Here is a 21,621-nt window from a genome sequence, read left to right as displayed (position 1 = left end):
GGCTCGTCAGTTGTGAATTCGATATTTTTGTCTTCAATTTACAATTGGTTGTGAATTCAAGATTTTAGGCTTCAATTCACAATCAATAATATTGTTTGTTGTGAATTTAAAACTTTCAAGCTTGATTTCACAACTGAAATGCTTAGGGCGGTTGTGAATTGAAGCTTTAAAATTTAAATTCTCAATCAATCCCTGACTACTGGTTGTGAATTCGAACATATCAAAGAATGAATAATAGAAACTTCCTAAAACATTTATAATAGCAATAAATAATCAATCATTTTACAAGTTAATTACATCTAGATTTCACAACCAACATTATTATTGGTTGTGAATTCTAGAACATCTAAAATATTCATAACAGAAATATCTTAAGCAATCATTATACACTATCATGCTAAAACATTTATAACAAAAACAACATTCGAATATCTCAAACAATCTATTATTTTATATATCTATCAAATACACTTTCAATTGCAAAAACAATGTTTGTTTAAATCTAAACCCTAATATTCATTAAATTGTTACTCGAGATCAATTTCATGTAAATTTAGAAAATAATCAATGATCAATTTCGAAAATTAGTGTAAACCTAAATCTAAACATATTATATTTTGTCTTGTTCTAGATTATACGTGACTATTTTAAGGTTTTAAAATAAGTGAACAAAATTGAAGGTTTACTATATAAGAAATAGGCCATGTTCAAAGTTGACTCATATCAAAATATGTTTTTTATAAAAAGGACCCCTCAAAAAGAAAGTTTTTTTGAACCCATCACAATTTCAATATATGTATTCTTGTCTCAAAACCAACAATTTACATCCAATCATTACCAGATAATTTTATTTAATTTGTCTGGATACTTGTATAAAAGAAATACGAGATTTTAGGCATGCCTTTCTCTTGAATGGTTCCTAATATCTCTGAAGCAACATAATATCCCAAAATTAGGAAATAAACAAAAAGGCATCAAGAAATGATTTTCTAGTCTTTTTCATTTTCCCACAGGAGTTGAGAGGCAAGATTTGTGGAAATTAAGAAAAAAGGTGGGGAAATGTGGCTTTCAAGTGGAAAAGGCAGTAACAATTCTGCAAGAAGAAATGGTAGGAATGGGGTAGTAGCAGTAGCCATAGATAAAGATAAAAGAAGTCAAGATGCCCTCAAATGGGCAACTGAGCATCTCATCAACAAAGGCCAATCCATCATTCTCATCCACGTCGTCCCAAGGCCATCCACATCCTCACGTACAATTAAATTCAAACTTGTTTTATTTTCATTGCTATGCCTTTATATTTCATCAACATTATATAATTTGGTCGCAGTTGGGAAAAACTACGCAATTTATGAACCAAATGGAGTTGCAAAAGCACGAATGAAAGCACTTGAGAAACAGCACAAAGAGTTATTCCTCAGCTTCCATTGTTTCTGTACTCGCAAAGATGTAAAACCTCACACCGCCTTCTTTCTCCCTTTCCTGCCTCAAAATTATGAATTATGAATAATATATATATGAGTGGTATCTGGCAGATACAAATTACAAAATGTGAATAATAAATCCTATTGTGAATCCTGATATACTAGTATACAAGTTTTGATCATACTTTAAATTACTAATCTATATATGTTTTGAAATTGCAAGAAATAAGAATATGATAAAAATTGTGATGGCAACAGATAAACTGCTTTGATGTGCTGTTGGAGGAGACGGACATAGCAAGAGCCATATCAGATTATGCTGCGTATGCTGCCGTCGAAAACTTGGTTCTTGGCTCATCACGCCATGGCTTTATCAAGTGAAACTTCTCTGCTTCTTTCCAGCTTCTGCCAAATTTAATGAATTCATAAATCAGTATAGTTGATGATGATGATGATTAATTGTATTGCAAGATTGAAGGTGACGGACGTACCTAGCAGCGTATCAAAATCGGCGCCGGATTTCTGCACTGTTTATGTGATATCGAAAGCAAAGATCTCATCGGTAAGGAATGCTTCGCGTGCAGCGCCATTCGTGTCTCCCGTCATCTCTCATCTTCAAAAGATGGAAGACTCTAATCCTAATAGTTTTGATTCTTCCCACAACTCCAGACCAGGTAATTAAGCTACCTGCATTATTGCATTTGATTTTGCATATATAATTATATCCTAAATTTGCAGGTGCAGACCCACCAAAAGCTGCATTCGACGACTCCGACTTGTTCAAGTAAAGCTTTCACCTTATTTGAGGCAATGCGGTGCAGTGCTCACACAAATACTGAAATCTTCAACATTTTTTACTTCAGCAGGTCTCCATTTTCAAGAGGGAGAGGCTTCAATGGCAGAATGTTTGCAGAAATCTCAGAGAATGAGAATGAGTCCTTTGCCGGATCAGACAGGACCAGCACGGACCGCCTCTCAGGCGTGCTCTTCGACAGCCAAGCTTCCAGCCGCACGTCGCGAGCATCCACCTGCTCCGATAACAGCTTCACCTCTACGCAGTCGGGCCCCAGGGGGAGCGAGGCCAGCTTCTCCACTGATTTCTCGTCGTCTTCGGTTGAAGGAGTAAGCAATATGAGCATTCATTGGTTAGGGCAGGAAATGAAATGAATGTGGTAATTTAGAAGAATGCATGCAGGATGACGTTGATGCAGAGATGAGAAGGCTGAAGCAAGAGTTGCAGAGGACTATGGAGATGTACAGCACAGCCTGCAAGCAAGCTCAAACGTCCAAGCACCACAAGGCTGCGGAGCTGAGCCGGTGGCGCGCAGAGGAAGAGAGGAGGATGGAAGAGGCACGGCTGGCGGAGGAGTCGGCTCGGCAAGAGAAAGCCAAGTACAGCGTGGGAGCAGCTCAGAGGATTGCGGATATGGAGTCGCGGAAGAGAGTGAGCGCTGAGATGAAAGCCATCAGTGAGGAGAGTGATGAGAGTGAGAGTGCAGCACTCAACTACCGAAGATACAGCATTGATGAGATCGAAGAAGGCGACGCATTACTTCTCCAAGTCCCTCAAGGTCGGAGAAGGAGGCTACGGCCCCGTCTTCAAGTGCAACCTCGACCACACGCCCGTCGCTGTCAAGGTCTTGCGCCCCGACGCTGCTCAAGGGAGATCACAGTTCCAGCAAGAGGTATGCATAACAAAATGAGATCAATTCAGCATGCATGAATATGATGATGATGATGATGATTGCAGCTTCAAGTCCTGAGCTGCATGAGGCATCCCAACATGGTGCTCCTGCTGGGAGCTTGCCCCGAATACGGGTGCCTGGTGTACGAGTACATGGCCAACGGAAGCCTGGAAGACCGGCTGTGCAGGAAGGGGAACACGCGGGCGCTGTCGTGGCAGCTGCGCTTCAGGATCGCGGCAGAGATAGCGACGGGCCTGAATTTCCTCCACCAGATGAAGCCGGAGCCGCTGGTCCACCGGGACCTGAAGCCGGCAAACATCCTGCTGGACCAGAACTACGTGAGCAAGATCAGCGACGTGGGGCTGGCGAGGCTGGTGCCTCCGTCGGTAGCAGACGACACAACGCAGTACCTGATGACGTCGACAGCGGGGACGTTCTGCTACATCGATCCGGAGTATCAGCAGACGGGGATGCTCGGGGTGAAGTCGGATGTGTACTCGTTTGGAGTGCTGCTGCTGCAGCTGCTGACGGCAAAGTCTCCGATGGGGCTGACGCACACGGTGGGGCGCGCCATTGAGAAGGGGAAACTGGAGGAGATGCTGGATCCTGCAGTGCCAGATTGGCCCATTGAGGAGGCCGGGGTTCTTGCGCAGCTGGCTGTGCAATGCGCCGAGATGAGGCGCAAGGATAGACCGGATCTTGCCAAGGTCGTCTTGCCCGAGTTCAATCGCCTCAGAGATTTAGCCAATCAGAGAATCAACCACTTCTTGGTCTAGTTACCAACCACTTCACCTATATACTTATGGAAATCACACTCATGTTGATGAATTAATATCCTACAAACTCAATGTGTAGTTACAATCTTTGCTTTCAACAATATGTTTAACAAGTTAAACTCCTTCAAACTTTCTACGGAACAATATGTTTTTTTTTTTCTGTTGTTGAGTGATATAATGAACAACTTATTATTGCTTACTTTTAGTGGCCGACATATGAAAAAATATTACAAATCGAAAAACCTGAAAATGCTGGAGCCGGCCCCATTACCACCACCGGTTACTGTAAAATCATACTTTATGTTCTTTAAACATCCTCAGCACACTATAATCCACATTTACTAACTTCACATTCTGCAAATTTTGGCAAAACATGCAACACAACAGCAAATCTTGAGATTATGAGGGGAAGGAAGAATCCTTCGGAGCTGTATCTCTATCAACAAGTAGAAAAGGAACTAAGAGGTTTCTCGTGCTTTTTGCTTCTTTGTTGAAACTATCTTCTCCTTCAGGGCATCCCAGAAGGCGGGTATTGCAGTATCATCGGGAACTTCCTTGAACGATGGCAGGTAATTCACGTCAACAATGACATGGTCACCACTGCCTTCCTGAACCTGTCGTTTATGAGAGAAGAAGATAGTAGTGTTAGTGCAATATCCGGAGCCACAGATGCATAGAAAAATTACGGACATATGGAGCATGTGAGAACTTCAGGTTGGGCTTTTCCCAATATTCCTATACATTATTTGCCTGTAAACATGTAACTTCATGGCAGAATGTCCGAACCCAGCCCCTCCCCTCACGTAGAAAATATTCTGGTATTGTTTTCTTTTCGAGGAAAGTATCTGTGAGTAGCTAAGGTTTTGATGTGATTGCAAATTTGGTAAATTTAAAATCACAGATAAGAATATGAACATATACTCACAACAACATCAAAACCAAATATGGTGAGGTCTAGCGTCCTCCTAAGCCAATTTGCAGCATCTTTAACAAGCTCGAGATCAAGCTTATGACCGTCAAAATTGAGTTGTTCTTTAGCAACAGGGAGAGATTTTAGGCTGCAAAAGGAGAAAAAGTCTCCATTACTTTTCCGACCATCAAATATAAGTTCAATGACGGGTGCAAAACCAAGGAGTTAAGAGGACATGTTATGCCTGTCAAAATGTAAAGGTTTCAGTCCCTTTCTCTGCAGCTAAGTTCATTAAGGTATCTGCATTGGGAATGGATTTCTTGACTGCGTAAAAGACCTTCCCACCCAAAGCGTAGAATTTGTAAATCAAAGATGAATGATCGACATATTCCTGCAGATGATTTCAATTCCACAGTTCAATTCTTACCAAAAATAAAACAATATAACAAGCAAAAGAACCCTACTTGAACAAGCTTAGCTAATTATGTCAAGCCTCACCTGCACCACTGCTGGAAGGGGTACATTTAGATCCTTGTAATGATCCACTTTAAAAACAATTGCCTGCAACCATATATTGCAAAGCTTATTAAGAAAACTGAATCTGCAGTTCTGCACTTCTAGACTGGTGCAACAAATCTACCGAAATAGATAAAAACAACTATATATTCTAACACAGATTCATAGAACGGTAAAAATTAACAGAAAACAGCTGTACGTTGGTAAGACCCATATAATAGAAACTAATGAGTTATATTTACGTTGCTCCTTCATCAATCTAAGAGAGCAAAAGTTAGAAATATGTATTAACAAGGATTCAACCTCCCACACAAGGAGCATCCGCACAAGCACAAAATGTGTGAGTTATAGCATTGCACGGTAACTGGATCAAAACACAGGTTATTGTTTGTTGCTCAGAATTATAAATCAAAAATTTCAAACGAATAGATTACAAGTTCAAACACTTGTTAAAGGGAAACATACCATACTGTGAGCATCCGATACACCACATGCAACTTGAGGTTTCACAATATTTGGCAACGACAACTTCGCTTCCACTAGCCTTTGTTCCAAATTGGGATCATCAAAGCTATCAACCTGCAGTCTGAGATTAAACTTTGACTGAAATGCTTATTCACCTCTATTGTGAAAGAACAAATAGATCATAAGTTTGGTACTATCAGCAACAACAAATATTACTTCCTCTACTAAAAGAAAAATAAATCTCCCTTTCCTTTTTTCCCCCCATCTCTCTTTTATTCTAAAATCAAACCTCAAAAGGCAGAGAACTCCCTTTAGAGATATCATATGAGGAATCTTACCCTGATAAAAAAACCAAGTGTTTTACATCATTTCTAAAGCTTTGTTACGAAGCAGCAGGAATATATATTTTGTTTTACCTGAATTAGACTGCTACAATTATTTGACTCATATAACAACTAAGATAATGTTTTGACTGCAAAATCCAGTTATTGATAAATTATCAGCAGGTTGGAGCTTTCGGTTCAAATTACTTGTACACGGAAGGAACTGGTTTTTTCTGTTAGTAACAAGACCGGCGATTCCTTTTGTATAAGTGAATAAAAAATGTCACTGAAAAACCAAATAAAATAATTGCGAATATAATGCAATGGAAGGCACTCAACAAATATAATATTTCTGAAATTAGGCATTGCACGTAGTTCCAGGAAAACACAAGCCCAAGTCACCTCAGACTCTGTTACACACTTTGATGGACCTATGTCTATGTTGATAATATGCCACCTTTAATAGAAAAACCTAAATATTTCCATATACTGGCATGTAAATGAAGGCACACTTGATCCACATATTACACATTTCATGCTATTTGGAGGTACAGATAAGAAGAGAAATGATGACTTCGTATCAAACTATTGAACTAGTTTTATTCTTATACTTCCAATAAAGAGGCAAGTCTAATTTCACATATTTTCAACTCAAGTAAATTGTTGGCAGTGAGAACTCATGGGTCTGTCTTCACAGGAGAAGAAAACTACTGGCATCACAACAACTTAATCTATGAAGTAACTTTTCCATTTCAATAGATCTAAACCTGGTAGCACATTAACAAGTCTGCAAGAAATACAAAACATGCTAAACTGAGACTGAATTGAAATGAAATGTCAATAGATCATTTCTGTATCAGAGTATATCACAATAAAGATGTGATATATGATGATTGACCTTGACAAAATAAGGTGCCCTGATTTTACAACGGCCTTCCGTGTTGAGAGTTTCCAAACCAATTAGGATCTGCTGGATCTTCATACGGTCCAATATAGGGAAGATGTTGTTAAATGGATCAATCATGCAGCAATCTGTCTGGCCTTCAACATACCTGCAAACCATGGTTCATATATTTGAGAGTATTTCATCATAAAAACAACTGGTGATTCCACAAAATTAAATCATGTTTCTGTTCAGAATAATGGAAAATTTTCAGATCAATTCCATTAATCCTCTGGTGATCTGCAACATTGCACACGAGGAATAGTGGGAAAGATAGAAGCATAAAGGATAGCAGAAGTGCCATAAAAATCTTATGGCGTCAGGAAAACACACGTGCAGAGCAAAAAAAAAAAAAAACAAGGGAAACTATATATTACCTCTCTGTCACAAATATTATACATATACCTACTCAACTTAATGAACTTGAAAATAAAATGAACTGAGAGATAGATTATAGCAATGGGCTACAGCCGAATAACACCACATCCAAGACATAATCATTAGTTTCCTATAAAGTACACAAGTCAAAATTAGTAAGTATCTTTGTGACTTACTAGAACCCAGGATTGAAGTATAGACAATAACATTCAACAAATGACTAATTTGAAGTCTCTAAGTTGAACTTCATCTCTATCAGTTCAGGTATCCAATAACAACTAAATAATCATCAGAAAAATCATGTAATCCAAATGTTAAAAAGTAAATCCTTCCTGTTACGTTCACTAGAACCTGACCGGATATAACCATCAACATGTAGGTCTCTCCAAGTAAAAGCAAAATGAGATAGGATTGCAAGCATCTAAACATGTGCATTATAATCAATTGGTCCAATTCCAAGCAAATCATAGAACCACCTGCATTTCATATTGCATACACTGAACTATATGCTAGCATTGTAGCATATTCAACAAACTATATTCATGAAATCACAGTGATGAAAGACAACCTAATTGTTCAATTTTACCTTTGCAATTCCTGCAAATTTCTTGTAAATGTAACCTTGTCACTGATTTCTGAAGGAGAAGCCATGTCAACAGCCAAAATCTCATCGGTTGCCTTATGAAGAATGGCGTCAACCAGTTGCAACTGAGATGGGATGGGTAGTTCATAGTTAAGTGGCAAAAAGATAAGTCCATTTTGTGTTGGACACAACGGAAAGGCACCTCTCTGCATAACATGAGCAATTGTTAAAATCTTAGGTATACATACCACAAGCATGAGTTAGAAACATAAAAGTATGTTCATTTGATGACATCAGCAACCAACAATAGCACTTTGCTCAATAAGCCCAGGGTATATAAATAATGTCATCAGAGAGGCCCCGCAATTAACATGACTAGGAGAACATACATGTGCACATTAAAAAAATTAAATTCATCAATAGCAGGCAATTGCGCGTGTATATTTGAAGCTACGATATCATGGGTGCTTCTACAGTTGAAGAGTTTCTCTCCCCAAGGAGCTGATTATCCTAGACTTTTGCAGTGAAAATGACCGTGCATATCCTGTTATTCTTTTCAGGAGAAAGAAAATAATGTATGCCCAGTATAACATTCGAAGTATTACTTTTTAACTCGATATGATTCACCTATCAACCAAAAGGTCAAGTTTGCCTAAGTAAAAACAAATAATGACGCTGTTAAAGTTGTAACTTGTAAGTGATGGAATATGTACCATTCATCACTCCTACAATATTTGCTGCAGTTATTTACCATACATACCTTGGCAAAATCTTCTTCACGAGAAGGCTTCATCACATAGCCAACTGCTGAGACCTCTTCGCCTGCTGCCTATGATAAAGAAACATGGAATACATAAACTTATTGAGTGTAACAGCTCACACTCACTAATTCACAAACCGTCAGGTACAGGAGAATGAGAAAACATATCAAAATGAAGCTTACTGTGCAACAAAGGTTGTATAGTATTAATATGAACCTCTAAATAAATCTCATGTTCAAAGAAATCGTAGATATTAAAATAGGATTTGCCCAGAAACTATAAAACTCCAAAAACACTGAAATATAAAGGTTAAACTATATTAAAAAGGAACAATGACAAATACCTTTCTATTCATACTGCATACCAACAAAGGTAGCTCTTGGAGTTTGTTTATAGATATGCTCAACATCTCTGCAGTAAGAGCATAGTCAGAACCTGAGAGGAAAGGACAACTCAATTAGCAGAGAATCAATTATGTCAAAAAAAAAAGAGAGAGAGAGAGAGAGAATCAGTATTCTACAGCTTGATGAAGCCAAGATTTTCCAAATGAGACATTATAAACATATAGCATAACAAGGAGAATAAATCATCTTTAGAATGATGAGAACATCAAAACGATTATCACAGATTTGGAAGGTAGTAAGGCTTACCATTCGATGCTTGTCTTTCAGCAGATCCTGTAGAAGAGAATGGAAAATATAAGATGGCAAAGCACCAAGAGAGATGGTATGTTTATACATGTGATATGGTTATTATTTCTTTTTCTAATTTCAACCAACATAAGGATGAAATTAACCTTCAGTTTTATTTTTCAGAGGTGGTAGATTCTTATGCTTATTTGTTAGTATATATGAAAAGTAAATTACTTGGCAATAAAAAGTATAAACAAATTAAGCATGAACAAGGAAATAGATTTCAAAACAAATTTCTAGGATTTGATTTAGCTCTAGTTTACAAATCAAACATGCCTACTTACATCTTAAGAACAAGGATATGCTCTCCAACAATCCTTTCTTATTTAAATTTTCCTTCTCCATTTGATAGGAGGACAAACTACTAAAGCTTACCAACTATAACCTTCAATATATGAGAACCATTCTTTTTCTGAGAGAGGTCTTCTCTGCCACAGGAGATAACATGAATAAGCTTTCCCTCTTTGCCCTCCCAGATTCTGTCAACCTCACTTGAAATATCATCTTCTGGCGATAAGCAGAAGATTGTACATAAGTAGGTTTTGGCTACCTCTTTAAGAAGGCACTCCTGCAACAGTAGAAAAACATGCACTTCAATTAATTAAATAAAATCACAGCATAAGTATTTCAAAGAATTAGGATAGCTTCAGTCACTTAAATCCATAACAGATATTCCATGAGAAACAGAAGCAGTCCAAATGTATGGCCCCCAACAGAGTCTACCTTGAGTGAATGGGTATCCATCACATTTTAGTTAGTTTTACTGATTTTCCCACCTGAGTTTTCTAACTCTTACATGTTCTTGACGCTGCAAAGGCTAATAGTCGCATATTAACTGCACTGCAAACTGAGAAAGAGCAGAAGAAACTTTACTGGTAGACCATCATTGAGACTGGATAATTAGGAACTGCCTCATACCAAAACTGGCATCTCAGAGTTTATTGCAGCTAAGAGACTCCACCTTTACGAATTTAATTCTACAAATTTATAAGGTATCACCGTATCAGACATACAGCACCAAAAAGAGTGTTCCACTAAACAACATTATTCAGTAATAACTAAGGCATATCCCTGGGCAATTAATCATTCCATCTGCTCTGCCGTTGACTACCACAAAACTTTTGGTTACAGAACTATGGACAAGATCCAGTTTCCTCATTCACTAAGAGTAAAAGCTTTACAGAGTGAAAAGTATACCCTAAAACATATAGAGTAAAATGCACATTAGAAATTACTCTTGTAGAGTTTAAAGAATGCTTAAGTAAGTAAAAATTTGAAAACTAGGGTAGAATGTATCATAAAGTGCCACTTCCAAGTTTCAAGACATATAAGGGATCTCTCGTAGGAAATTTGTCTTTTCCGAGCTACCGCCAACTAAAAAAATATTCTTGTAATAGGGCCTGTCCCCGGCTAGAAATATAGTGAAATCACCTTTCCTATTAACTTTTATTAGTATGAATTATCGACTTTGAGAAACTTAAAATTTAAAATAGATAAAAAGCAGCACATGAAAATCTAACCTTCAAGCTCAAAAGACCCTGTTCATGAGATATGCCCTGCAAGATATGTAGACAACTTGGATTATCAGACTTGACAAGTAAAGATAACAAAAATGCAAAGGATAGTCACCAAAATTGTTAGCAAAATATAAAAGAAAGCCTGTAACTTTCTATGGCAGCCCACAAATGCATGTGTGATTTACATTTCAATTACACCTCCTTATGCAGAGAAGTATAAACAATCAGAAAGCTTAAACACTCTGTATTTTGAGATCTAACAAGCTTAAATTTCACCTCTCAGCTCAACTTCTCACTCAAAATTTCCGCATATTATGAACATACAATGATGCTCATCGCGGCATGTGATTTAAGGTCTCAAATTTCAAACCCCCTTTCCTTACATACATAATGTTGCATAAAATAAAAAAATAAAAAATTACAAAAACATTTTAACTAGATAATCTTTACATCGCTAGATTATACGAATCCCAATATTTTAAAAAAAAAAAAAAATCTAACCAACACCTAGAAATTGCAGGCACTGTCAATTTTCGCGCACAACTAACGATTAGAAACATGCATTTATGAAATATTGTCCGCAAGAAAAAGTGAATAATAGGGGGGGTTTTTACGATTGGGATATTGCAGTAGCGCAGCTTGCGAAGCAAAAATTCGGCGCCGGAGCGGAGGCCAGCATCTCCGTTTACTTCATCATCGGCCGACGGCAATAGTACAGACGAATCCAGCACAATCCCTTTCACTCCAGCCATCCTCTATCTCTCTCTATGTGAATTTGTTCTGGTGAGATGTAATGCATGCAGAGGTTTTCAGTTTGCGAGAGTGTATAAGAACGCGTGCTTCTGAAGCAGCGAATTCAAGCCGCCGGGCCGCCCACGGGCTGTCACTCAGCCCGAACATTAAATTTTTTTTTTTTTTCCAAAATTTACTGGTTTAACATTAGGTTTTTTTTTTTTTTTAGTTAGTTTACCGGTTTAACATTAGTTACTGCCTCTTGATCCGTATAATGCATATTGCATAGAGAGGTATTTATATTATATATATATAGAGGTATTTATATTATATATATATATATATAAATAAAAAATATTACTCTCTCTGTTCACGATATCGTTTCTATTTTTGTCATTTTAATTCATCCACGACATTATTTCTACTTTCATTTATAGTAGTAGGATCCACATAACATTTTATTTCCCTCCACACATTTATAGTGGAACTCAAACTCTACTCACACCAATACCCCCTATTATAAACTATTATTCACTATTTTCTTAAAATAAATGTCATCCATAATGTGGTAACAATATCATGAACGAAGAGAGTATAATTTTATTATAAATATTTAAATAATATCTCATAATCACTTGGTAGGCATTGAATTTATCAAATACGAAGATGTATATTGCTCTTCAAAAGCAATTTATAAAGTTGATAAAGTCAGTTGAAGAACTAAATCAAGAATAAAGATATCAAAAATGGCAAAGTTTAAGAAAGAAAAGATTGTCAATACAAATGACGAGCAAGAAAATAATGAATAGAAAGTTGATATATCAATTAAATCAAAAACATGCGAAAGTGAAAAGTGTGCTACTGAACAACTCGAAATCTTTTTTTATAGTTTAATACATGTCAATTAACTCAAAGAATTCATTGAGGGCTTAATCAAAGACAAGTTCAAATGGACCTCAAAATCATCGTGTACTTATAACAAGCCATATAAAACAATGATTGGCATATTGAAGATGTCATAGGCTACTAGCCTCTAAAATTTTTCAACAGTTTGATGGCAAATGCAATCCAAAATAACATGTGGCTCACTTGGCTGAGATATGTAATGTTGGTCCCGATGCGAGTATGTACTAGTGTATGGGGGATACATCAATTAACAACTTTGGTCGTTTTCTCAGAGCATTGAACAGTTCAGTCGATAATGAGTTAACTGGAAGGGATGATCACCAAGCTGATAACTAGCTTACTGATGAATCAGTTCAACAAGCTAAGGTTGATTGATGGACAGTGAAGGTAACTGTTCAAACTAGTGAATAAGTGAATAATTCTACTGATAGCTTGAAAGTTTACAAGTTGGACTATTAACTGATGTGCGGAATGTGGTGATTTGTAAACTCGCTTTAAAAAAATATATATATTTTTACTCATTTAGTTCAAAGAGTGCAAAGACAACTATTAGTGACTTAGTCTTTATAATAAAACTTTGAAGATCAGTTTTATGCACATGCTATGTATGATGCTTGAGGTCCGTTGGCTAAAAGATTTAGCAGTTAAGGCAAGACAAACAAAAGTGCAGGTTGTTAAAATAAAATCATTTTTACTTTGTTAACCCTTGATCACTTTGTTTCAAGGGAAATAATTGACTCTATATATAATAAAAAAAATTGGTTAGAAACAATTATTTAAGTTATAATTATAGATTTTCATAAATAGAATAATTAAAAGAACAAAAAATTGATGTTACTATTTACGGCAACCCGGTTTTGCGGTTATTATATATTATATAAATATAGATTGCTGTGTGAACAAAATACGTGCACTACCAAATAAAATGAACGTAACTCATAATTTTTGGTCAATTCGATTAGAAAATAATTTACATAAAAAAAGAAAAAAGAAAAAAAAATGAATTTGTGTACTTATTCCAATTTGAAAATGAATTCTGAATTCTGGTCCGTTTATTTTCAGTGTACTGAACTTGTTTGAGTAGTCAAAGAGAATACAAGACGTCAACCATAATCGACTAAATATTACAATTAATTATATTTAACCAAATCATCATCAAATATAAAACAATGTAAATTTCAACGTCATAAAAATATGAGTTGACTTCACTAGCAACAAACCAACACACAATCATCTACAAACTTACAAACAACAAGTAATTAGCAATTGACATAACAATTACCAAACTGTCATAAAATAAACCATACATAATAATACTCCCTCCGTCCACAAAAGACATGCCACTTTACTTTCGGCACGAATTTTAATAAAATCTGAGTAAAGTTGGTAGTGGAGTAAGGGTCCCACTTTAAATGTGAGTGGAGTTGTGTGGACCCTACTACTAAAAATGGATGTAGCGTATTTTTTGTGGACGGACGAAAAAGGAAATTGTGGCATATCTTTGGTGGACGGATGGAGTAGTAATATAGATCGAACATATAGGAGCGCAACATTGAAGAAGGAAGAAGAAAGTAGTTTAGGGTTTTATTATAATTGGGCTTTCAATATTTGGGCTTTTAACATTTAATTAGTTTTAATTTAAAATTATAATTGGGTTAAAAATATTTGGGCTTCTATTTTAAATGAGTAGTAAAGAAAAACTGAAAATATTTGGGCTTGTATTTTGTATAGTAATTTTTTTCAATTTTTTTATTTTTAAATTTATATTTAAATTATAGTAATTTAAATTAATGCAATTTTAATTTGAAGTAATTTGTGTTATTTAAATTTGTGCAATTAAAATTTAAATGAAAAATACAAAAAATCAAGTCATCTATCAAATCACTCCACTATGACCTCTTTAACCCAATGTGGCCCCCCTCTATCAGGTCACCCCCACGGTGGATGCTATAATATATTAAAAATGCAACTTTAATTTGAAAATTAATTTCAAAATTGAGTGACAATTATGTAGTTATAATAAAATGGAAGGTTTATTTGTAAATCATATTTTTTTTGTCTTCTAATTTATTTGTTTTATTTCTTTCTAAAATTGTGAAATTCGACTAATTATAAAATATTTAATATGCATATCAAATTAAAGATTACAGAATGAGCTCTAATTTGATATATATATATATATATATATATATATATATATATATATATAGGGGAGGGCTAGAATAAAAACACTCTTAAGTGTATAAAATATAAATGATTTTCAGCCCTTAGATCACCAAGATCTACGGTTGATTCGTAACCTTTTGGATGAATTCGTGGTCCTAGGTTCGAATCCCAAAGGTAGCAAAAATTTATTTTTCGCAATTCGTAACTCTGTTGGATGAATTCGTAACCCTGTTGGATAAAATTCGTACATTAAAAAACATTTATATTTATATTTTAAGAAGTGTTTTTACTGTAGCCCTCCCATATATATATATTATGTAAATATTTGATGTAAAATACAAAAATTATACTCCCTCCGTCCACGAAAATAACTTCCTATATTTTCTTTTTGGGACGTCCACAAAAAAACTTCCTACCTATTTTTGGACTATACCCCACCACTTATAATTACTCTTACTTTTAACTTTTCACAACTCTCAATATTAATTATAACACCTTTTCATCACTCCTAAGAGCACTCCCAAGATCACTTAAATGCATCACTAACTCTAAATTTAGGTTAAAACAATTGAAAATAAGATAAAAAAAATACATCCAACAGATCCCTTAAATTCGATGGGGCCCACAAAAAATTTTACACCTACCTAAATTCAATCTTAAATTTACACCCACCCTAAATTTATTTTAAGCTTATAATTAGTAGGGCCCACACATAATTATTGTTTTTATGTAGAAAATAGGAGATCTGGTGTATGCATTTATAAAATCGAGATCCTAAAATTAAATAGGGAAGAATATATGAGCATAATTTTGAGATTTCTGCTGGGAGTGCTCTAATACACTCAACTACCTTTTCTCCACTCTCAATACATTCAATAATATTTTTTCTTAAAATCCGTGTCACTCCCTTCTAAGAAGTTCTTTCATGGACGGAGGAAGTATTTATTTAAAGATTAAAATTTAAAAAATTATATCTCTCTTTCATTTTTTTGAATAAATTTATTTTTTAATTATTTTTTATTTTTTCATAATATCAATTTTTATTATTGTGATTTATTTTTTATTTTTTTAGTATTCAGCTTAAATATATACAATTAAAATTATTATTTTTAATATATTTATTGTAAATATGATAATTGATTTGATATTAATTTTATATAAATATAAAAATATTTTTGAACATTGTACGAAATACAAATACCACTTTAATATATTTATATATGAGTAATTGTTTACACCGTGCAAATAAACGCACAATATAATTTATGATATCTTTTTCACGACGAAGGAAATTCGCAGCACTTCTTCAGACCGCATATTATGATTTATGAATTATGATTATGATTATGATTGATTGATGACTGATTAGTAGTAAATTATGAGGGAAAGAGAAGAGAAGAGATGAGGAAAAATTGCCTAAAAGAGTGCTTTACTTTTAATGTGCGTGTCATGTGTGTGTGTGAGAGAGAGGGAGAGAGATAGGTTGAAAGAGATTTTCATTCTTTCTCACTAGCTTTTTTGACCTTTTATGGCTAAAAAAGGAAAAAGTGCAGACGGGGAAAATAATGCCAACTAAATTTCATTTCGGGGTGAGAAATGAAATTTCTAGATTATAAAGGGGTGGAGTGAAATTATTCCCACCTCGAAGGTGCAAGGAGCAATTCAAAGAATGCAGAGGAATTTTTTAAGATCTCCAAAAACCCAACCACAAAAGAGAAAGCCCCCATTGAAAGTTGGTTATGTAAACCACTACTAATTTCTTGTATGCCTCTTTCTCTCACTAGCTTTCTCTCTCTTGATCTATCCCTTTTCCACATTATTATTATTGTAAACAAGAAGGGAAAAGGCACAAAGTTTTGCCCTTTTTTCTTCAAGGGGGAAATCTTGGGCATCGACTTCTATATCGAAAGGGCTCTGATTCTAGGTAAAAATTCTACAATTTTTGAATTATTATTTACCCTTTTTGCCGCTAATAAAATGTGCTTGTAATCTATGGGCTACACACATTTTGATTCTGTTAGTTCAATGCGTTTTAATTGAACCCATTGATTGTTGTTTTGTTCATGTGTTTCTTGGATTTTGAGAGGAAACTCATTGATTATGGATTTTTTTTAATTCGTTTTTTGGTGGAATACAGATTGGTGGTTTTCTGCATTTTGTGATGTGGGATTGGGATTAGGGAGGATAATGCATTAGTTCTGCAGTTGGAGTTTGCTGAAATTTTTGTATCACTATATTTTTTCTCAAGAAGTTAGTGATTGGAGAAAGAATTTGTCAGAAATTGGTAATATCATGTGAGCTATGGTGACCCCTACATGGAAGAAGCTCGTGCCCCCATGTTGGAGGCCGTTCGTGGAGGACGAAGGAGAGAACAGTAGCAACGGAGGAGGTGACTCTAGCGGCCATGCTGACAGTTTGTGGTGGCACAAGGATTACGGGCACCATCATAACGGGGAATTCTCTATGGCAGTTATTCAAGCCAATGTTATTCTAGAAGATCAAAGCCAGCTTGAGTCGGGGCCACTGAGCTCGAATGAGTCAGGCCCTTATGGTACATTCGTTGGAGTTTATGACGGGCATGGTGGTCCAGAAACTGCACGGTTTATAAGAGATCGTCTGTTTGAAAATTTAAGAAGTACGTTTGGATACTCTAAGTATTGGTTTGTTGTTCCTGTTTGAGCATTTGTTCGATGCTTGCTTAGTTTTGATAGATTTTTGTTGTCTAGCTTGTCGATGTTTTTCCTAGGTGGAATGTGCTTGACCTACCTTTTTCCCCAAAACTTATTACTCTTGTAGTTCAAGTGGATATATATATATATAGCGCATATTATTCTCGGACACTATATGTTTTGGGGACTTTAGTGCAGAATCGAGCAATTATAGGAGTGATAATCTGTGGTCAAACTTTTAGGACAGGGAATACTAAAAGATGCTTTGCATAGTTGTGAGAAGATTATTCTTTAGTATCAGATAGGAAATTATTTTACCTTTTTCTTTGTAAAAAGAAGAATTTTCGATTTAGGATAATGTTTTCAACTACTTGAACTGGATGCCGACATTACTCTTACTTTTACTAGTCAATTTTCGTATGAGAAGCTTGTCTATTATTAGAATAAAGATAAGTAAGTTTCATGTGAATGGAAGTTTCCAAATGTTCCTTTCTTCTAATTTCAGAGCATCGTTCATGTCATGCCTCATCATTTAGCATGGATTAAGCATATTGAGATTCGATACACTATAAATTCATAGTAAATGATCTTTATCTTTTGGAAAGCTGAATCATGCTAATTCCTATGTTTATTACTCACGTGACAGCTTTCGTGATGCAGAATTCACATCAGAAAATCGAGAGATGTCAGCTGATGTTATAAAAAATGCATTTCTGGCAACAGAGGAAGAATTTCTTTCTTTGGTTAGGAAGCAATGGGACATTACACCAAAACTGGCATCTGTGGGGTCATGTTGTTTGGTGGGCGTTATATGCGGTGGACAGTTATACATAGCAAATGCCGGAGATTCTAGGGTGGTCTTGGGACGATTGTCTAAGGCTGAACGAGAAGTCAAAGCTATTCAATTATCAACTGAACATAATGCAAATTTGGCATCTGTTCGGGATGAATTACATACGTTGCATCCAGATGATCCTGGGATTGTTGTTTTGAAGCATAACGTTTGGCGTGTCAAGGGTATCATTCAGGTGAATTCAAGCTCGATCATCAAACTTAACTACCACTTTCTGCTAGTTAAGAAAAAAAAAATCGGTTACAGTCAAAGCATATACGAAAACGAGCAAGACTGCTCATGTCACATATCTTGTTTAGAACCGATTTTCATATGATGAGCGGCAATGTCTAAACCTTGTCAAGACTTTTGCCTAATATCCAATCTAAATAACTACAAAAAGTTGCTACACACGACTCTGTTGACTTACATTTCTAATGCAGTGATTTGGTTTTGTCTCAGGTTTCAAGATCAATCGGTGATGCTTACTTGAAGAAATCGGAGTTCAATAAACCGCCTTTGCTGCCAAAATTCAGGCTGCCGGAACCATTTGAGAAACCTTTTCTTTTGGCTGAACCGTCAATACTCGTTCAGGAACTTCACCCTCAGGATGAATTTCTTATATTTGCTTCTGATGGGCTATGGGAGCACCTTAGCAATCAAGAAGCAGTTGACATTGTCAACTCCTCCCCACGAAATGTAAGATTCCTATGGTCCTTGAGCTTTCTGTTTGCTGCCCCCCACCCCACCCCTCCGGCGCATCCCATCTCCATATGTAGTTAGGATTGTTGCTCATCTATGTGAACTATGCCGATTTCATGAAATATGAGAACCAAAAGTGTCTTATCATAGCAGTAGTGATGGAACCAAAAAAATTGTTTATTCTCTTCCAAGGATTTTTTTAGGGTTTAGAAATTGAAAGAAATTTAACATGCTCATGTCTGGGGCTTCAGCAGACCGTTGACTCTACGTGCATACCACTATTTTCTGCTGTTGTTGCTCATTAGCATCAAGGCAACTATACTATTTGTTACCTTGTACGAACTCGGATATGAACTATGTGAATGACACCTATTCCTCATTATCCTAATCGTGGCAATTACTTCTTTTATCCTTGAATATAATATTCATGGACAAGATCCTCCGTTTCCTGCAGGGAATCGCAAGAAAACTAGTCAAAGCTGCGTTGCAAGAAGCAGCGAAGAAAAGGGAAATGAGATATTCGGACTTGAAGAGAATCGACCGTGGAGTGAGGAGACATTTCCACGACGACATCACGGTTATAGTTCTCTTTCTAGATTCCAATTTGATCAGCAGTAGCAGCAGTTCCCTTAGAGGGCCAGTTCTTTCAATAAAAGCTAATGGAATTGCTGGTCAAGACACGGATACCTAGAACGGCTTGGCTTCTGACGAAACCACGAAGACGCGAAACTCGAGCTCGAGCTCGACTAACTTTGATTGAGCAGAAAAGGAGAAGATTTGCAAGAGTGTGTAAGATGGCAAATTTGCTTCTCTCCTCAAACTCAAACTTGATATAAATGTTAATGATTATGCCAGGAAGATGCATAGGGAAGAAGATGATCATCCCTTTCAAGATTTTTAGCTGACTGGCATATGAAACAGAGGAATTCTGATATAATTCTTTTTGTAATAATTAAGTTTTATCATCATACAGATTTTCTGCTTCTTTGCATCATCTTCCAATTAACATGTAAAAATCTCAATTTTGGTTGAAAGCAAAGGACTCCTTCACATATTCGGTGAAAGTCAAGTCTTTTGAGTGGGATGATATTGTACAACATTTCGATTGTATTGGATGGTTGTTATGTGTCAAGGAAATTTGTAAATTTATCAAATTTTGTTAATGGAAATTCTTGGGTGTTTTCTATAGATGCGAAATTTGGGTGGAAAATCTGGGATAAGATGCTCATGTCACGTCTAAATTTTATCCAATTGTATTGTAATCCAACATAACATGTTGGTTAGTCTTACTTTGCACCACATAATATATATTTATGTAATATATGTATATATAATCACCGGTTCCTATATTTCGAGATCCATTTTACAATAATATCCAATTTATTGCATTTTTTCTTTCAGATGTTAGTCTGAAACACGTGAAAGAATAAAATCATTGGTGGGAGATCCAACGCTAGATTCCTATACGTCCCTCTCATCTCCCAACGTGTCGACACCTACATAATATGATTTTCTTACATATACGTTAAATATTTATTGTTGGTTTTATCATAAATGTCGAGAATTTTAGCCCTTGCATTCATGTGTCATGTCATGTCGAGGGTGTTGTAGAAGCAAAAACCGCAAAATTTATCGAATTAATTGAATCATTTAATTTAAGATGTTTGTTACCTTATCTCAAAAAAAAAAAGTTTGTTAAACTTATCGTGAAACACGAAACAACGTAAATCATGTCCATTTACGATATGGGGATGGGGTAAAGAAAATCAATAATTGGTGATTTTAGTTGCTGCCTTAGAGCATCAACAACGACGGGTGCAATGGCGGGATCGAACCCGGCCTATCGCACCCGCCAGCGTTGCCGAACCCGGGAGCGATGGAGAGGGAGCAAGCGGGCGCACCGAGTGCGAAGGAGGGGCGGTGGCAACACGCGCCCCTTTTCAAGTAAAAAAAAATAGCAAAATTGAAAAAACAAAAATTAAATTTGAAAAAAATCGGCAGAAGCCGTTTTTTTCTTCCCGTTGCCCCCCTTTTTTTTTAATTCTTCACACCTATATATATATATATATATATATATATATATATCAACAAATAGCAAAAAAGTTCATCATTCTCCTCATCTTCTTCTTCATCTTCTTCTTATATTATTTCAACAAATAGCAATGGAAGGCGATTGGAGCAACTATTGGCGTGACCACCCTCAAAATCCATCCCCCGGCGAATCAAATGCTTCCAGGCAAGGATTCTCGCCGTTCACGCAAGAATCGAATGCCTTTCAAGCGGCGGCCGCCAATTTGAACCCCCGCTTTGCCGCCGTTGCCGACCCCGAGCCCGACGTGGAGGAGATTGCTTCTATGCCGGCTAGCACCAAACGTTGCAACTATTATCCGCCAGAAACGGTGCTAATTTGCCGTTTGTATCTCGAGCACACCCACGACTCTGTGGTGGGTGTCGACAAAAAATGGGCGAAGTTTTGGGGCTCCCTCTGCACCCAATACAACGCTAAAAGGCCTCAAGGATCTATTTCACGCGACGTCACGCAAATCAAATCTCACTTTTAACGGGTGGCGAATGATTGAAGAGGTTTGAGGCCATGCACAAAAAATGTCACGATCAATGGAAATCAGGCACGAGTTCCGTGTGC

The 21,621-nt window shown here is 36.2% G+C and overlaps 3 protein-coding genes and 1 long non-coding RNA gene across 5 annotated transcripts; 2 read left to right on the top strand and 2 right to left on the bottom strand.

The window, feature by feature from the left end:
- Positions 1-939: 939 nt before the first annotated feature.
- LOC131001942 (U-box domain-containing protein 51-like) lies at positions 940-4,496 on the top strand. Its single transcript, XM_057928592.1, is given in 9 exon segments — positions 940-1,249; positions 1,328-1,446; positions 1,680-1,798; positions 1,893-2,095; positions 2,160-2,205; positions 2,288-2,543; positions 2,617-2,961; positions 2,963-3,106; positions 3,172-4,496. Coding segments are annotated over 9 exon segments (2,133 nt in total). The 5' UTR covers positions 940-1,059; the 3' UTR covers positions 3,883-4,496.
- Positions 1,448-2,054, bottom strand: LOC131001943 (uncharacterized). The gene is made up of 2 exons (XR_009094083.1): positions 1,913-2,054; positions 1,448-1,826 (listed from the first exon to the last, which is right to left on the bottom strand). It is a non-coding gene; the product is annotated as an uncharacterized LOC131001943 (long non-coding RNA).
- On the bottom strand, positions 4,123-11,796 carry LOC131001941 (inositol 1,3,4-trisphosphate 5/6-kinase 4). The gene is given in 14 exon segments (XM_057928591.1): positions 4,123-4,496; positions 4,808-4,940; positions 5,037-5,065; positions 5,067-5,183; positions 5,291-5,353; positions 5,774-5,887; positions 6,995-7,148; positions 8,004-8,206; positions 8,761-8,829; positions 9,105-9,196; positions 9,412-9,438; positions 9,829-10,021; positions 10,974-11,009; positions 11,585-11,796. Coding segments are annotated over 14 exon segments (1,524 nt in total). The 5' UTR covers positions 11,723-11,796; the 3' UTR covers positions 4,123-4,340.
- A 4,421-nt stretch (positions 11,797-16,217) lies between these two features.
- LOC131001940 (probable protein phosphatase 2C 38) lies at positions 16,218-20,165 on the top strand. 2 transcript variants are annotated; one of them, XM_057928589.1, is made up of 5 exons: positions 16,218-16,698; positions 16,912-17,409; positions 18,104-18,471; positions 18,738-18,974; positions 19,432-20,165. In XM_057928589.1, exons 2-5 carry the CDS (start codon positions 17,076-17,078, stop codon positions 19,666-19,668), a joined length of 1,176 nt encoding a protein of 391 aa, XP_057784572.1. In that variant the 5' UTR covers positions 16,218-16,698; positions 16,912-17,075; the 3' UTR covers positions 19,669-20,165. The 2 variants fall into 2 exon arrangements, with proteins under 2 accessions (XP_057784572.1, XP_057784573.1); XM_057928590.1 differs by lacking the exon at positions 16,218-16,698 and having other exon boundaries at positions 17,271-17,409; positions 18,090-18,471.
- The last annotated feature ends 1,456 nt before the right edge of the window (positions 20,166-21,621 follow it).

This window comes from Salvia miltiorrhiza, chromosome 8 (assembly GCF_028751815.1).
Source record: "Salvia miltiorrhiza cultivar Shanhuang (shh) chromosome 8, IMPLAD_Smil_shh, whole genome shotgun sequence".
In the NCBI taxonomy this organism is placed as follows: Eukaryota; Viridiplantae; Streptophyta; class Magnoliopsida; order Lamiales; family Lamiaceae; genus Salvia; species Salvia miltiorrhiza.
This window is presented reverse-complemented; position numbering and strand designations above follow the sequence as displayed.

Coding starts and splice junctions, on each gene's coding strand:
- LOC131001940 (XM_057928589.1), top strand. CDS start 17,076: ATGGTGACCCCTACATGGAAGAAGCTCGTGCCCCCATGTTGGAGGCCG. Junction 18,472..18,737: donor GTGTCAAGGGTATCATTCAG/GTGAATTCAAGC, acceptor GTTTTGTCTCAG/GTTTCAAGATCAATCGGTGA. Junction 18,975..19,431: donor TCAACTCCTCCCCACGAAAT/GTAAGATTCCTA, acceptor CGTTTCCTGCAG/GGAATCGCAAGAAAACTAGT.